The following is an 18550-nucleotide window of genomic DNA, read 5'->3' on the forward strand; positions in this document are numbered from 1 at the left end:
TATTCCGTTTTAAAAAGGCAACTCAGAATTTGTCCTGGTGATTGTGAATTGTGAAAAAAATATGGTGAACATATACATTTTTGTTCAATTCACAACGTGAATCCATTATTGTCCTGCTCTGCAGTTTGGCCAAGCACATTTTTCAGTGACTCTACTATATTCAGAGTTTGTAGAGGAACACCTAAACGAAGCCACCTGTGTGTAATGATAGAAGGAAGCAGAAGTTCTGCTAGTTATCACTTTTTAAAAAATGTGCATCTTTTATCATAAAGCATCAGCACAAACATCCGTGGGAAAAACAAAACATTTTCTCAAGGAAATTGGAAAAAATGATGCAAAAAAGATGTTTATTAAGCATCCTTATGTGTCATTCAAGGGTTAAAAAAAAAAAAAAGAATAGATAACTTTACCTCAGACAAAATAAAGTCTTAGGAGTCTAAAGGGTTCCTCTGAGCTCCGATCCGTTCGAGCTGCGCCGAGTGACGACGAAATGACTTCCTGCTTCTGTCGCTGTAACAGGAGGCGGGAGGAGCAACCAGGGAGGTGGCAGAGGAAGCGGGGGCCAGTGGAGGGAGAAAGGTTGGTCTTATTGATGCTTTGGATGGAGAGCAAGGGGGAAGGGAGGTGGGTGGATGAGGGAGAAACGTGATGCTTCTGCTCTTAGAGGCTGAAACTTTGGTTGGCAGCTGGAGGTGAGAGTCTGATTGGGTCACTAAGGGGGGGAGGTGAAGGAGAGGGGGCACCACCGTGACGAGGGGAAGGGTATTCCTGCGGAGCTGTGAGTGTGGGAGCGGGCAGGCTGGGAGCTTTTTGTCCAAAGCTGGCCCTCCAGGTGCTGCAGACCTCTTATGGACAGCGCTGCTTGACTGAGCACGAGATGAGCTCATCTCAGTGAGTGAGAGGTCTGCCTGAGAGACCTCCAGAGTGAAATCCCCGAGGCAGCTGTTGTAATTCTCTCCTCCATATATGCCATCCCTCCTTTGAACCATGCCTTCCTTACTCCCGTCGACCCCGGACCGATTAAAGTATTGCTCATCATCTTCACCCTCTTTCCCTCCTCCTTTCCAGTTTAAATCCTGTCCGTCTCCCTCCTCCTTCAGGACGCTCTCCCTCATGCCCTCTTCATAAGCTCTGTTCAGGCAGGCCAGGTTGTGAATGGCTAGCCAAGGCTCAGATGATACCCTCTGTCTGGGAGCTGGAGTGCTACCCTGACTCGGTGGAGTCGGCTCACAGAAGTGGTGCCTGCTGTTGCTGCTGCTTCTACTTCCATGTTTGCCTAATAGAAGTGAATGAGACAGTTTATTGGTTTAAAGTCCTACATATGCATCCAAGTCGGGACATTCTCAAGTCATGGTAGATTGCTGCTCATTTGAGGGTGAATTTTAAGACCTGGTACTGACAAGTTAATTGTATTTCTTTTATGTTCTTATATGCAAACCCTGCTTTTCCCCGCTTCACTTGTTAGGTTTTACAAGCGCAACAGGACTTGCTTTCCTTTGACCATGAATGCACCTTTGCTGTTGACTGCCTGTGAAGTCATTTCTATTCATAATAATTTAATCTTTTACAGCCATTGAACCATTTCTTACCCTCACATCTATTCACCAGCAACCATCTGACTTAATTTAGGTTTTCTCCCTGGTATGAATCATGCATTAGTTCCTGTGCAAAAGATGTAGCTTCTTTCATTGCGGCCACCGTCTGGACTTAGCCTCATCTCACCCTGACAGCACATGTTTATAGTCTTTTTCTTTTTGGAATGAACTTGAAAACGAATGATTTCAACCACATAGCATTTGCTGTCTTCTGTCTACACTTGCCTTTGTTAAACTCAGCTCTGTGGTATGCTGAGGGGACCTTTGATGGCTCTGATAACTACATCCAGGTGATTTAGACAGTTCACATGCATTTTTCCAAAAAACAATATGTGAGTTTCAGCAAAATTGGACATTGTAACTGCCTATATCAAGCACTTTCTTTGAGTCAAACGCATTATGAACTAAACAGCGGAAGAAAATAGCAGTTTCCTCAGGTTTTGCAGTAGAATAAATCCTTGCTCACTTGCTCCTCTGAAGTTGAAGATGTTTTCTCCCTCCGGTGAGTTGGGTGAGCCTGTCTTGAGGACGATGTCAGATGGGGACATGCAAAACACTGGCGAGGTGTCCGGGGACGGGGGAACATTCAGGTAACGCCTGGTCACTCGGCCTCCATTCACACCCATCTCCGTCGCGATGATGATGATGTCACGACCTTTGGCCCGACAGGCATCCATCAACACCTGAGGTAGATGAGTTATTGATCAGATCTGACCTCTTGTTGAGGCTTTGAAGGTGCCTCATATTGATATAGTCAGAGACGTTAGGTATTGACGCACTTTGATGGTTTTCATGGTGAAGATTCCATGTTTTCCATATTCCACATTTCAGAGGGAGATATAGTTTTTAACTCACATTTTTTATTTACATATATAGCTCCAGTTATCATTGTCACCGCAAGACATCACAAGTTTTGAGTTTTCTGGATTCCTTTCCTTCTGACTGACCTGCACTGTGGGCTGGTGTTGCGCATTGATGGCGTAGACCAAAGCAGAGGCTCCAGAGAAGTCCTCCATGCTGGGGTCGGCTCCTGCAGACAAGAGGGTGGAGGCCACCTGAGCTCCTGCTCGCTGCATGCAGGCGTACATCAGAGCAGTACGGCCAGTCCGGTCTTGGGCATTAGGATCTGCCTGATTGGTACAGAATATATTATAAAGTAAGTGATGAAAATACTCTTCTGGAAGGGAAATGGTCCAAAATAATAGATAAAAAGTTAAGATGTTGTGTAAAATTTTGATTGAAACAGAATCCAGTGATATGCTGGATTTCATTATCAGTACAGTTTAGAAAATGTATCATATGTTGGAAATTAGACATTTTTAATTTGGACAGGGCTGCGTAGCATCCTTTCAACTTTTAACAACAATCTTTAAATGTCTGGGAACTGAAGAGACCAGTTGAAGAACCTTTGAGAGAGAAATGTTGCCCTATATCAGTGTTTCTCAATTCCGGTCCTCATGATCCATTGCCCTGCATGTTTTCAATGTTTCCCTCCTCCACCACACCTGATTCAAATGATCAGCTCATCGTCAAGCTCTGCAGTGGCCTGATAAGGAGCCATTCATTTGAATCAGGTGTGGTAGAGGAGGGAAACATTGAAAACATGCAGGGCAAGTGGGTCATGAGGACTGGAATTGAGAAACACTGCCCTATATAGTCATATATAGGATTACTGTTCAACAGTCCTGGGTCCTCTTTGTTGTATTTTCCTGTTTATGTTGCACCAACAGTTGATGAAATGTCTGGACCGCATGCTGATCAGTGCAGCACCCCAACTCTTCCGCTACGAAGACATGCTGTTGTAACAGGTGGCGTCTCTGGATCATGTTCATGATGGAGCTTTAACCTGCATTTGTGGACTGAATCACAAACTGTGATTCCTCCAATTATTCCTCTTTAGCACCATTCATTTCCCCAGCTTTTTAGGACATGTAGCTGCCATTGAATTTAAAATGTGCAAATGTTTGTGGAAAAAGTCAAACGTCTCACTTTCAACATTTGACATGTTTTCTATATTCTATCGTTGAACAAAAACTATTGGTTTGTGAAACTAGCAAATCATTTTACATAGCATCCCAACTTTTTTGCAACTGGGGACATATTAAAGGACAATCCATTCAAAACAAATGAGAAAAATAGTTATGCATTATAAATGCATGTGCATTAGTATTATGCATTATAAGCACATCCCTCTTATGGTTGTTACAGAGTTGTTTTAATGCATTGCAAATACACCTAAATCAGTAGACCATTAAACATGCATGCAGTGCAGATCCTTGTCACTGCAGACCGACCTTGTTCTGGAGGAGGTATGTGAGGAGTTTCACAGTCTCAGGCCCAGCAGGCTCTCCTCTCAAGGCCTTGCAGGCAGCCAGGAGAGCCGTCTCTCCTCTGGGGTTGCACCCGTTCACCTTAGCTCCACCTTCCACCAGCAGGCGGAGCAGACGTAGCTTACCAGAGGAGGCTGCACTGATGAGGGGGCTGCAGTCTGACAGGGGGTCCTCCATCTCATGGGAGACAAAGGAGTCATGATGGGATTTAAATTATATACATATACAGTATATATACATGTATATATTCAATTACTATGACTTGATCTAAGTCAGAGAAAAACTTCTACTGCCAGCTGCACATCTTTTATTTGCTATCTTTCTGTCAATAATGATATTCTACTGGTTGTTTTTCAGTTATTTGTCATACTTTTCATTTTGCAGTCAGTCTTTTGTAATTAATGCTCACAAAGGTGCTAAAAGTTCTACCAGCCAAAGTACATTGAAGATTGCAAGTGAAGATCATGTTAAAGACAAAGCTGGGAGATGGATGTCAGCCCTTACGGTAAATTACAAAAGTTATGTATAGAGGGGTGAGTACACACCCACAGGACACATAGTAAACATCACTCACCTCGACGTTCCCTTTTGAGTGGTTATTCACCTCTTCCTCCTCTACAAAACGAGAAGAAAACAATTATCATGACTTCGTTCAGATGTTCTGTAGGGAAGTATTCAGATTTTTTTCACTTCTGAATTTACAATAATCCTTTAAAAACATTTGGTTTTTGGCTGAAGCATCCTTATGTAGCTGTAACTGAAGAGCATAGCGTGAGAGTGTCGCTCTGTAGCTCCACTGTCCTCATATGTCCTCTGCTTACCTGCTGGATCGTGGAAAAGTTCAGCACAGGGTGAGCTTTCAAAGTCATAAACGATTTTCAGCCCAAAATGTCACCTGTTGCAAACACCGCACTACAAAGACCCAGAGGCCCTTTGATATGAGTCAGCTTTGAACAGCTCTCATCTGCCTTGTGACCACCATCTGTGTTCAAACACAGGCAGGGAGAGACAGATGAAACACATAATGCACTAACACACACATGAACTCACTGGAGCTCATTTGGGCTTGAAAATTTGTGCTGCACTTGTTACGTCCTTTATCTTTTTCTGGTTTTATGTCCTTTGTTCTCTGCAGATCACTGAGTGGTTGTCCTGTTATATAAACACATTTGACTTGAATGGGAGAAGGGGAGGAGGACAAACTCAGAGTCTCTGTCAGAGACCCAGAAAGCATTCCAGCAAATCCCAAATACCTGGTGCACAGTTAAGTCGAACCACAAATACTTAGAGCCCACAAAATTAGCAGGTAGTAAAGGCTGCAGTCAGGGATATTATGCAGTTTTTTTTTTCACTTGTGTAAGTACAGAAGCACAAAACATCAAATATATGTCTTATCCCACTGTTGATCATATACTGGGTCACACTCTGGGGATGCACAGACAGACAGAGAGCAACCTTATATCAGAACCCCCATATGAGCATTTCAAGCAAAATGAAAAATGTGTACAATATCTTCCACCAGAAAATAACATCAAGATGCATATCTGCATAAAAGAAGCAGAATTAGACATATATTCATGAAACTCTGACATTCGAAAGGATAAAGAAAATTTTTTACGACCATGTTTGATTTACTTCCAAAGGCTGTCTCCAATCCAAAAGCCAACAACAGAACAAAGGCAGAGCAAAAGCTGGAGACTATGCCACATACCATTAGGTGAGAGGCAGGGTACAACCCGAACAGATCGCCAGTCCATCATAGAGCCAACACAGAGGCAAACAGACACGCACATTCACCCCTCATCCATACAGTCAATTTAGAATATCTAAATAACCTAATGTGCATGCTTTTGGACTGAGGAAACCGGCGTGCCCAGAGAGAACCCATGCAAGCACAGAGTGAACATACAAACTCAACACAGATAGACCCCAGCTGAGATTCGAACCATCGGAAAACATGCATGTGAGGTGACTGTTAGGCGTTGGGTGATTGGTTACTCTAAATAGACCCCTTGTAGAGGGGAGTGTGAGTGTGTATGGTTATTTGTTACGTTCGTCCAGGGTGTACACCTGTCTCTCGCTTAATGACAGCTGGGAGAAACTCCAGCCATCCCGGAATTGGATAAAGCAAGTATAGAAAATGGATGGATGGATGGATGGATGGATGGATGGATGGATGGATGGATGGATGGATGGATGGATGGATGGATGGATGGATGGATGGATGGATGGATGGATGGATGGATGGATGGATGGATGGATGGATGGATGGATGGATGGATGGATGGATGGATGGATGGATGGATGGATGGATGGATTAGTGTAATTAATGTTTGAGCTATGAATTCTATCACGACAAAAACAATGAACTTGCATTGATGTTATAACTATTGAGTTAAAACTCTACACTGGAATATATTCAGTATAGTAAAACCCCAAAAGTTCTCAACATCTCGCATAAACAAGAATTAACATAAGAACTTAAAAAATAGAGTGAGATGAACGGAAATTTAGAACCAAGCTCCAAAGATACAGCAGTTGTTGTCCACATTGGGGATTTTTTTATTTCTGTTATACAACATCATTTGAAAGGCAAATACTGTATGTTTATATCTACTTTGTTTATTTCAAAAACCTTAACACAGCAAGTATGCAAATTAAGATAACTTACAAATGAAAACTAACCAAAACTATTTCTATTTAGATTAAACAAGCCTGCACAAAAAAGCAGAGTCTGTTCCTTATTTGCAAGCTGTAAAATCAAATTGATACATACATTTAATTATCAATCATCATGATCCAATCATATAACAGAATGTGAATAACTCTGAAATATTTCATTCCTTATAACGAGTATATTGATTTTCTGCTGTATATCCTGGTGCTTTCACCTTTACACTTTTTCTCCACTTTTATCATCCAAGTCTAAATACGTGATTTATACTCGTATAAGAGTATAAAACTCCAATCAGTTCAGACATGCCTCTGGGTGTGGAAAATGGAGGCTTCCTGCCAGTTTCCTGAGGAGTACAGAACGTCCCATCTATGTGATTTGGACAAGGCCGTGAATAACTCTGACAGGACAGTTTGACAGGGCAGATTGATGTAGACTACACTAGATGTTTACATCCAAGACATAGTCGTTTGAAATGCAATCTAGGATCAACAACAACTCTGAACATAATACACGTGACATTGTAACAGGCCAAAATGCAAAAGCAGTGTGCAAATGATTGAGTGCACTTTTGTTGTTTCCATAGCAAATAGGAGGTTAAGCAGGAGCCAAGACCTCCTTATCAACTGCACTTGATTAGCTGATCATCAGTGAGTGTGAGCACCTCTATGAAAGCAGAGGTTTTTGACAGTTTGCTGGTTCTGAAGGACTCAGGTGTGCATTAACACCATGTCAAGGAGGAAAAACATCAGCCGTGATCTTAGAGAAGCAATCATTGCTGCCCATAGATCTGGGAAGGGTTGAAAACATTCAAGACAGCAGCCAATCTTCTCAACAAGTTCACCCCCAGGTCAGATTGTGGAATTCTTAGAGAAACTGCAAAAAAAACCAAATCAAATCAGTGTGGCTTTTTCGTTAGGGTTGCCCTGAAAAATCTGCACCTCTGTAAAAAGAGCATGGCAGCACAGCTTAGGTTTGCACAGTTTCATCTGAACAAACCACAAGACTTCTAGAACAATGTGCTTTGGACAGATGGGACCGAAGTGGAGATGTTTGGTCATAATGCAGTGTGCCATGTTAAGAAAAAACTAAACACGGCATATCAGCAGTAACAGCTCATACTAACAGTTAACCTCAGAAGTAGAGTGGTGACGATTTGGGCTTGTTTTGCAGCCACAGGACCTGGACCACCGTGAACTTCTCTGTATACCAAAATATTGCAGAGTCAAATGTGAGGCCATCTTTCTGACAGCTAAAAGCTTGGCTGAAAGTGGATCATGCGACTAGACAATGATCCCATGCACAGCAGCACATCGACAACAGAAAAGAATCAATGTTTTGCAGTAGTCCAGTCAAAGTCTGGACCTCAACCTGACTGAACCTCAATGAGCTGAAGCAACAATATAAAGAGGAATGGGCCCGAATTCCTCCAGAACAATATGAGAGAATGATAAATCCATTTGGTTGAACTGAACTGAACTGAATTCAATTCAATATTTTATTCATCATCTTAGGGAAATTATATTTCTGCGGTAAATATAATTGCTGGGGATATGTCAGTTATGTTGATAGACAACAAAATGAAATGAAATTAAAGTCAGTGAGAAAACCTTTTGAAAGTTGAAATGTAGCAGAGAGAGAGGTGAGGTCTGGAGTGTTGCATCAGGACTTATCAGACTGGAAGTGCCTCCAGATAACAAATAATGTTGTGTGGACATTTTTTTTCTGCTTCCTCATTCATGACATACATACAGTCTTGGTATTATCTTGATCGAATCGAACCACATTTGTTACCTCGTTTTCAAATTCCCATCGTTTTGATCTTGATATAACTACACAGATCAGGATGGTTTTCTATTCACTTTTCTTTATTAAACCCCTGCCTTACTAGATCCTGGCAACGACCCTGGAAAAACAGTTTCTCCACTACAGAAATCTCGCTCAACAAGTTTAATCACGTTCCTCTGATGGCCTTCATTTAGTTACCCTTAAGCCACCCTTAAGCCAACGCGTCCACTCACTCCTATACAAAATTGTGATTCCCCGTTTTCGCTCCTACAAAAGAAAGAGACTCAGCATTATGCGAGGGGAAACAGAAAAGTAGAAGTGGTTACGTAAATTCTACGTAATGGTTTATTCACATCTCTAGGCCAATAAAATCTGCGCTGAGTTCAGCCGTGATGACGTAATGCGATCTACTCCAGAATAGCGCGCGGCGGAGGAGCAGCAACAAGGATCCGTAGAGCTCTTTCAGTGGACCGTCTGGCCAATGTTTGCTCCTTTATGCCGCATTTGTTTGTTGTTTTCGGACCAAGCCCACGCAGGGAGGGATTCGTGGCGCGATGTCGGCGCTGAAGGAGAACCAGAGTTACGGACTGTCTAGCGGTAAACTGAGCCCCGGAGGTAACATCTCCGTCTTTCATGTGAAACTCACTGACAGCGCGGCAAGAGCCATCGGTACCTTTCAGAGCAGCAAGGTGGGTCTTTTTTTTTTTTGGTTTTGTTATTTCTCTTCAGGTAATTACCCACTGTGTACAGTTGCAGTCAGATTTGTTGAGCCACTTTCTCAAGGCAGCTCGGACTTAAAACAAAGTGATAAGGCAACGACGGCGGGTCTGTGCTTTGTATCTCGGCCGAAGTTCTCTAGTACCTTCCCCGGCTGTTGTTTCTTACAAGCCCCCTTGTCGATATGAAATGGGAATACATGTTGCATAATACAATGCGGAAACGCTTCTCTGTGTTGGGAAGCTTTTAAGAAGCTGCTGGCCAAGTCCTCACAGGCTGCTGGCAAGTATTAGGAATGCTAATCAGTGTCGGTGGAGTCGAGGAGAGAAGAAAGGAAGGGAGGAAAGGCTGTGTGAGGCGGGGAGGAGGGCGGCTAGTAGCACGAGGGTTTATTGGGATAGCATTTGAGAAATTGGGTGCGTATAGTTTCTGTGAAACAGTTACCTGAGTTGCGCCCTGTCTTATTAATGGAAAATCACGATGGAAATCCCGTCCAGATGGACAGACTCCAAATCAAACGTTTGACCCAGTTAATCACAGGTGAGTCACGTTTTAAGAAGTCTAAGCAGAGAACAGTCATGTGCACTTCCTCAATTCAGTGATTCCTTGTAATAATGGTAGGAAACTCCTCAGTGATGAAACTGCATCTTTCATGATGAAACGGTGAAAACCACATTGCTTCCGTCATGTTCATGGCTGTAGTGTAATACTGCCTTTATGATACAGACAGAGGGGAGAACACCAGACACAAAGCCCAGTCCAACATGCACACAATACTGTTTCTGTTTATGTAGCTTTAAGCGTGGCTGTTCAGAACATTCTTGGCCTGATCATAGATGTAGGGAAAAAAAAAAAAACACCTCCACATGTAGCAGAGCCAGACTCTGTGCTGGCTGCCACCTCGCTCTCCGCACTCATCAACAGGTGGACTGTCAGATCCTCTCCACGAAAAGGTCACTTAGATTCTAGTCATCGCATACTTTCCATGCGTCCTGCTAACGTGTCACTTTGCTCTGTCACGTCTGCCTCTTCCCCCGCAGGCTAATTCAGCCCATGAGATAGAGGACAGTCTTTTGTTTTTGCTCGGTTTCAAAGAGCTCTCGTGTGGCACGCTGCTGTATCTGAGCAGCGTAACAACCTTAGGCAGAGCTGTCTTAAAGATCAGAGAGAGTTTTAATCAAAGAGCACATGATGCACACGCGTCACGATAAACCAGTTGCAGCTGTCGCCAGGGAGCTGTACCAAAGAACGATTAGTGGTAGTTCACTTGATTCGGAAGAAACAAAACCATGATGTGGTTTTTTAAAAAAAACAGGTGACTTATAAGCACTTGAACCATGATCACAAAGTGATAACAAAGTGTTATAAGCATCTGAACTTTAGAATTACTCCATTTCACCGTCAGTGCAGCAAAACTTGTGATTCCTCTTCAAAACCCACCTGTATGATGGTGAGTTGAGGTGATAGAAGCTAGTGAGGTATTGAGTCACGTTTGATAATGCCCTTTGTTGAGAAAATTGATTAAACTTAAAAAATTTAGCTAATCCTATCAACAAAATTGACAAAAAAATGTGTAAACCCTGCCTATGTTCTATGCTGGTGAGATGTACAACTTAGAAACTGGACTGGACTTTCCCATAATGCCACTTTGCACCACAACATGAGTCACGACAGTGTTAAGTGTCCCCCGAGAGCCAACAGAGGAAGACGGTCAAGCAAAAGCTGCATAGAAACGAATAACAGTGAGAAGAGCAGGAATTTCAACGACTGGGAAAGCGTCTGGCAAGCAAACGCTACCTTTGCCACCACCCTGCCCCCCACAAAGAGGCCACATTCAGTAGCAAAACCTAAAAATTGACCCAAAAAAGCATCAAAGCGAGAGTAAATGTTGCTTTTCTTCACCAGAGACGTGTTTTTAGCAGTAAAGAAACGGCGCAGCACTTGTAACTTGAATAAAAAGCTTTTTTTCACGTCACGGATGTAGCTCGATGACCGACAGCGAGTAGGAAGGGCAACGTGCGCCTCATCTGGTAAAATTCTGCTCTACTGCGGTGACGGCTTTTGAAGGCGCAAGTTCCAAAACCCACCTTTCATCCGAGATAACGAATGAGTGAAATCCGCTCCTGGTGCGGCACAACTGACCTCTTGTGATGGGATCTCAGTTACCTGCTCTGTATGCAAATAAACAGATTTTATCACGCAGTCAGCTGAGCAGGTCATCAGTGCACGTGCTGCTGTTTCTGTAAAGTCATGGACAATTCAGTAACCTGGACGATAGTCATTCATCAACACATTTTGGAGGCACTTGGTTTGTTTTTGTTGTGGAGTTATTGATAGATATTGATAGATGTAATAGATATAAGATGCAAAAAACACACATCATTTCTTCTCAGCTTTGGTTGCTCATGTCATATTCTCTTGTATTCTGTTTTCAAACAAAAATGGTCTCTTCTTTTTCTTTTTTTTTTGTGATTGACCAGGATCCAGACTACCCAGTTCAGTAAAGCTTTGGTTTCTTAATGTATTCCTACACACTGCTGTTGCAGTATTTCAGATAAGCTGTCAGCTGCAGACACCAAACATGCATAACTGCGGATAATCAATTAGTCCAGCCTCTACCTTTCTTGTTTTTTTTTTTTTCTGTTTTTCCTTTATCTCCCCAAGTTCTCCCCTTCTTCCCTTACATACACTGAAGCGAATAACAACAAACCTCTTCATACGGTTTTCTCTTTTTCTTCAGGGCTGGTCTTCAAATACCACCATCTGTTTTAGTGGAAATGAAGGGGTAAGAATAACTTGCTGCTGACATTACAGGGATTAATTTGCTTTATTCGCACCTTTTTTGTGAATACAAAAGATGTGAAATCTCAATCCGTGTCTTTTGTCCTTTCATATTGCAGAGAATCACCATCCCGTGCTCGGAGAATAGAGACGAAGTGAGGATTTTCACCTTTGGCGTGACTAACGTCGGTCGTGACAGTCCACATGGAAGCTTTGACTGTGTGAAGCAGCTGAGCACAGGGTAAAACACAAAAGAATGTCATTAAAAAATAAAAAAAATGCCGATATAACTCAGTAAAGCTATAGGAAAAGTTTTTAGCCCAAAGGGGTTGAGAAAAAGCTTCTCTTGTGAGCTGTGTACAGGTTGTCTCCAGTTATTGCATCATCTCATGTTTACTTGCATTATATTGAATTAGGCGACTGACTGTGTGAGTTTTAATATTCAATAAAAAATGTCTCCAGTCGACTGTAGTGAGAAAATTACCCTGCCGGTGACGTCTCCCTGGTGCTAGTCGCCAGAGAACATAGAGAGTTCCTGACTGCACAGAAAAAGCTGAGAAGTGAATTGGATGAATGTCAAGAGTTAGTAAAAGTTTAGGAATAATTCTTAAGATTTTTTTCCTCAGGCGCAATTATACAGTAGCAACTTTTTCAAGCTCTACCCAAAATGAAATTGCACCCTGGATTAAAACAGGTTAGCTGGCGCAAGCAAACATCTGCCTAAAGATCCACACACTGAAAACAAGCTTTTTAATAAGGAATAGACAACATGTTGCAAGAGTCCTGAAAGCTTTGTTGGATCTGTCTGTAATCGCTGTCCTCCTCCCTCCTCCTCTCAGCGCTGCCGAGGAGCTGTCATGTCTTGGGGTGATTCAGAAGAAGATGACAGTCAACGCCACAGATGACTCGTACGACAAGGCTCGTCAGAGCATGGCCCAAGCTGAGGAGGAGACGCGCAGCCGAGGGGCCATCGTCATCAAAAACGGAGGTCGCTTCCAGGGTGAGACGTATAGAAAACCCCTCGCATGTGCTCAAAGTGAGCAACAGATGACTCCAGCGAAGGGAAAAGGCTGGCCTGAAGACAATTTTGCACTGAGCTGACAATCTCCCGAAAACGAGAGTCAGCCATGTTGCATTAGTTGCCGTGGCAACGCGCGTAGTAACCGGTGACATTGTAAAGGTCTATTTTGTTTTCCCCTGTAGCTTTTCTTAGAAAACTTTTCTTTACAGTACACACACACACACACACACACACACACACACACACACACACACACACAGGCATGCAGGCGGATGCACACCATCTTCTGTTGTGTACAAACGTAAACAGAACACCCGCTGGGTTCTGCACAGGCTGACCAATCACATGTGTGCGTTATAGAGTCGAGGATTTGGCTTTCTTTTTTTCTTTTCTTTTTTCACCACTGTCGTTTTTGCACATCCAACCACCAAACCACTTCCTTCTAAACGGATAAGTGTGTCCTCTTCTCTCACTGAACGCACACATTAGCGCACACACACACTAATTTTGTTCTACATGTAAGTTTTGATGAGTCTGTTAGTTTAGAGGAAGCCTTAAAAAAACCCAAAAACCTGTCTTACTCACGACAAGCTTGTGCAACCTTGTGGTTTCTTCTTAAATTAGACGTCTGCTTTTTTTTTTGCTAGCTCAGTTGTGCATCTCTGTAACCTGACTGTGGGTTTCTGCCGGGGTGAGAGGAGGACGTCTCTTTTTATTCACAATTCTGCCGGTGGAAAAAGTCGAGTTGGCTCGTGTCTGAACATGCCTCGTCTTGCCTGAAATGGCAGGAGTTACTATACATTTACAAGCCAGGCGCTGAGCAATGAGCAGCATTGTTAGAAAAAACAAGGACAATGGCAAAGGGTTACCTTTTCATGAAGCCATTTTGAGGAGGGCTGTCTTTTAAAATGAGATTCTCTGCTCCCTTGCAGGCAAGAAGGTAACTGTGCGAGCTCCGGCCCCTTCACTGGCCAAACTGACCAAGCCCAAACACTCGCCCCACTCCCTCCTCAGCAACATCAAGAAGGGGGTTGGCATGTCAAAGCCAAAGAAGGGCCCCTGTCCGTCAAACAGGAAGGATGTGAGTGATGTGCAAGCGAGGCCCCTCAGGGAGAGAGTGTTGCACCTGCTGGGCCTGAGGCCGTACAAGAGGCCTGAGCTGATCCTCAGGCTGCAGAAAGACGGACTGACAGAAGGGGACAAAGATGGGCTCGATTCTTTATTGATAGAGGTAATTGTCTTTTAATCCATTGTAAATGATTTTCTGTTATCTCAACAATTGTACAGTCATTACAAAGAATATTGGACACAGTTTGGGGATCCAGCACCAAGCTGCCCAAAAAAAACCCCAAAAAAACAAGTCAAGTAACCTGGATGAATGAAAGGTGATGAATCTCAGCTCTTTCCGTTCCTGTGTTTCCGTGCAGGTCGGTCAGCTCAGTGCTAGAGACAGCACATTTGTTCTGAAGGACGGTCTGTATAAGGAGCTGCAGAAGGACTGGCCGGGCTACACCTCAGGGGACCAGCAGCTTCTGAAACGCATCCTTGTCAGGTAACGCAGATGAGAGTGAACCAAACGCCTATTGAGAATAAAAGTGATGCAGCGCTGATGGAAGGATGCTTGTTGTCCTGTTTCAGGCTTGTTTTAAAGCTGATCTTTCATAAAAACCAAACAGAATTCTCCACTGTTTATAGGCAATTTGTTGTGAGAAATGACTGAAATTTCTAGAATTTAGTGTGTTGGAGTGAGATCTAAACCAGAGGATCTTGAGAATTGCCTGTTAGCCTTAATACAGGATTGTTGCGACACACTGACCTGAGGGAAGGATGCAAGAAAACTTCTTTGCGTCACACCCCAGCTGAGTCATCGGGTATGACTCGTTCATACAGGAAACCAACAAGACAAAAGTCACTATGAGTGAGATCGAGAGTTCCTTTGACAAAACAAAGATTAAATACTCTTTTCAGTGGCATATGTGGAAGAATTTGAGCACGATCCATTTCTGTTTAATGATTCTGCCAAGAAAAATGGAAGAAACCTCCAAAGGACAGTAGTACCACCTTAACCTTACCTTAACCGTGTACTAAATGAAAGGTCTGAGTTTTTTTTTTCTCTGTTTTGCAGGAGACTGTTTCAACCACAACACAACCTCCTTACTGTCCCCGAGGCCCAGGTCAGCCCACTGCGAGAAACTCCCAACTCCTCACCCGCACACCATCCGAAACACTCCCTGCCTGAGGAATACACCGACCCTCTGGCCAGCAAGAAGCCCAGGATATCCCACTTGTCAAGCAAAAGAGCCAGTGAAAAGTCGCGTTCGAGGCTGTCGAAACGAGCGGCTCACACAGACGAGGAATCGAAAGGAGATGACAAGCAGAGAAACTCGCTTGATCCTAAAAAGCTTTTTGAATCCCTGTCAGCAGTTTGTCAGCAGGAAGCAGAAGTGGCCAAAAGGTTACAGCCGACTGACGCTGCTCAGGAGGGCCCTAAAGACCCAGAAGAGCCCCGTAAACCCACCTCTGATCGCCCCCCATCCCCTCTGATTGTGCCTGAACTGAGCAGGCACACAATCAAAAGGAAGAAGAGCAAACACAAACACAGAGACCACGTGAGAATCTAGTTATGGTTTTCTACGAGTTTCCCCATTTTACTGTAATGCATTGCTAATCTGGATTGTTTTTTTGTTCATCCAGGAGAAGGATGGGTGGAAGGACCGGAGAGACAAAAGGAAAGATCACAGTTCAGAGGATCCGACCAGCAAAGTCTGCCTGGACTGCAAAGGTGAGGGTGGACGGTTTACCGGTGACCTGAGGCGTTAATTCTTCTGTCGTTTTCAATGGACTGACGTCGTTCTTTTTCCCTCAGAGCCAAGTGAAATTTTGTTTGACTCCGAAGTGGACGCTGACACCGCAGACTATTTATCGTAAGTCACGTTTACCTTTTCGTATTATTTTTAAGCTGCATTCTGGTACTAGTCTGGGGTCGTTTTGCTGTCTCTGTTCAGTTTAGCTTTCAGGAAATCAAAATGTGTGTGTGTGTGTGTGTGTGTGTTTATACTTGTTTTTCTATAGTCTGGGGGTCCAAAAGTTGGGAGCTCACTCAACTTGTGAGTTCTGAAAGCTTTAAGGGGGGGAATAAAATGCTGGAACTAACGTGGTTTTTGAAGGTCAGAGGTCAGGTCAGGCATCCAGTTGTGATTTCGAGAGACCGGGGAATATATTGCGTCAACGGTGGATTCCCACGAATGCAGAAACGCAAGGATGTGTTCTCTGTAAATGAGTAACCCGCTGCTCTAACAGGCAGCTTCCCTTCGCTTTGTCTGTGCAGGAAGTACACAATGATCTGCAGCCACAACCAGCGGCAGAGTTACAAACAGGACTTTAACAAAGAGTACAGCGAGTACAGAGATTTACACGCTCGCATCGACGGCGTGACGCGGCAGTTCATGGAACTGGATACGCAGCTCAAACAGCTTCCCCATGACTCACATAAATACAAGGTGAGCATAAAGAAATGAAGCTTACTAAAACTGTGAGTTTAAGCTAGCAAAAATCAGTTTTTTTTTTCGATACAGCTACTGTACGTTGTCCCAGATTTAATTTTATCTGCACCTTTTACCGTTGTTTTCTGCTCAGTTTTGGTTTGAACCCGTTTAAAGTGCAGCTGAAATGGACATTTCCAAGATTCACTTTGAATACATGTCACTTTTAGGGTACCAGAGTAGTGTGTTCCAGTGTAGAACAGTGATCCAGTGATCTATTATATCCACTCATGACTGTATTTTCTCTGGCAGACGGTTCGGAATAAAATTCTTCAAGAGTACCGCAAAATTAAAAAGGTAACTTCTTCCAAAAAACTTTGCTTGTCTAAGATCGCTGAATTTGAACAACGCCGCTCCAATGCCTGGCTGGTATGTAATGAAGCTGTGATTTGTTTGTCCCTGTAGTCCAACCCTAACTACAGTCAGGACAAGGTTCGCTGTGAATATCTGCACAACAAACTGGCCCACATCAAGAAGCTCATTTCGGACTTTGACCAGCAGCAGCTGACCGCGGACCGTTCGTGTTCCAAATGAAGAACCCGGCTTGAGTTTGGGGGAGTACACGAAACATCCTGAGGCAAGAGGAAGGTTCACGCTGCTGAGCTCAGAGCCATCAACTTAACGGCTCAGTGTAGTCTCAAGAGACCCGCTGCAGAGGTCGGGAGTCGTTTGTGGGATTCAGCGAGTCGGAAGGAGGCGGAAAGCTGCCTTATGACAAGAGATGAGAAATCGTCTTTCAGACTGGTTTTACTGAAGGGCTGCTACTACAGAAACGCATTACTACGGACACAATGAGTAGCAACAGTTCTGCAAAAGCTCTTAAAACTGCAAGCAGATGCAGAGATGAGGTGCTAAGGCGAAAAGCATTTGTAGATTCCCATCACACATTGTACTTTTTAGTGACGCAAATCGATTTGAGTGTTGGCTTATGTGTTCTGTTAGCCATGTCAGTGTTCACGTTTTTAAGCTGGAAGCATGAGGAAAAACTGCACGCTGTAAATATTCATAGAGGTTATATGAATAGCAGGTGAGGGTTTCTTCTGATGGCTGCTGAGACACAGATGTGTCCTCTTTTCAGTGTTCTTTGAGTTTGAGATCACCAGCGCTGTTGGCTGGCCATCTGTTCGGGTTTAATGATTCCTCAGTTTTTCCCGGACCTCAAACGCTCATTCTGAGCTGGATTCGTAGTATTTCGCTGAATTCATCCTTTTTTGGGGTGTTTTTTCCACAGTTGACTGTTATGAAAAAAAAAATATATACATATATCAGTACCTTTAAGTGTGTTCAGGGACTGTTGAATATGAGCCTAATTAAAAGTGTAAATTATGACTGGTATTAATTACCAGAGGAACAAATTTAGAGTCGGCGTGGCTGCAGGCCGACGTTGTGGGGGGGGGGGGGGGGGGGGGGAGCATGCTGTATATGTTACAGAACGCATGATGAATAAATGAAAAGATCTTGCCTGAGTTTCAAATAAATGCATTTATATTGATTTTGAGTTATTTTCTTTATTCAGTGTTTCTGTTACAAAATCAGTGTCGGTGGACTCAATCAGGTGATCTTTTACTTCTCAAACTTTTGCTCTTCTTGTGCCAGTAAATAGCAGCTGACTGTATTTTCAGAGTTGGAGTACACAAATGGATCATTCTGTAGTTTAATTTTAGGATCAGTTTCTCAGATTTTCCAATACTATGGCTCCTAATACAGTAAGTATCGCTGTGAATTTATTTTTTTAGTGCAGTGCCGATAACTAGAAATCACAGGTGTTACCTCACGTGCCCTAACTGTCAGGGTCATGTGGTCAGCATTTACGGGTGACCACATTTTGTTGTTGTAGGCCTACTCTGTGGCTTGTATTTTATTTAGGGTTGTGACACAATTCTTAAGAGATAATGCAATTTGGCAGTGTTGCACAGGGGTGTAGTCACTTCTGTTGTGTGCATTTGAAAATAAGAGCATATACTTACTGTGTTATATTAAATTATTGTACTGGGAGATCTATTACCAATTTTCAAACTAATTGGTAACCTTTCAAGAAATGGTTAAGTTTCTTAAGAGGAAGCTTTATAAGTGCTTTTTTTAAAAAAGGCACTGAAATTGAA

The 18550-nt window shown here is 43.2% G+C and overlaps 2 protein-coding genes across 2 annotated transcripts; one reads left to right on the forward strand and one right to left on the reverse strand.

Annotated features, from left to right (window-relative positions):
* Positions 1 to 428: 428 nt before the first annotated feature.
* On the reverse strand, positions 429 to 2272 carry LOC140270649 (uncharacterized). Its single transcript, XM_072365847.1, has 2 exons — positions 2062 to 2272; positions 429 to 1276 (listed from the first exon to the last, which is right to left on the reverse strand). Exons 1-2 carry the CDS (start codon positions 2270 to 2272, stop codon positions 429 to 431), a joined length of 1059 nt encoding a protein of 352 aa, XP_072221948.1.
* Positions 2273 to 8684: 6412 nt separating this feature from the next.
* On the forward strand, positions 8685 to 17940 carry LOC140270333 (RNA polymerase II elongation factor ELL-like). The gene is made up of 12 exons (XM_072365467.1): positions 8685 to 9076; positions 11845 to 11889; positions 12005 to 12126; positions 12725 to 12885; positions 13839 to 14137; positions 14334 to 14458; positions 15032 to 15515; positions 15601 to 15688; positions 15773 to 15830; positions 16235 to 16406; positions 16701 to 16745; positions 16854 to 17940. Exons 1-12 carry the CDS (start codon positions 8942 to 8944, stop codon positions 16980 to 16982), a joined length of 1863 nt encoding a protein of 620 aa, XP_072221568.1. The 5' UTR covers positions 8685 to 8941; the 3' UTR covers positions 16983 to 17940.
* The last annotated feature ends 610 nt before the right edge of the window (positions 17941 to 18550 follow it).

This window comes from Leuresthes tenuis, unplaced genomic scaffold, assembly GCF_036924035.1.
Source record: "Leuresthes tenuis unplaced genomic scaffold, fLeuTen1.0.hap1 SCAF_15, whole genome shotgun sequence".
Classification (NCBI taxonomy): domain Eukaryota; kingdom Metazoa; phylum Chordata; class Actinopteri; order Atheriniformes; family Atherinopsidae; genus Leuresthes; species Leuresthes tenuis.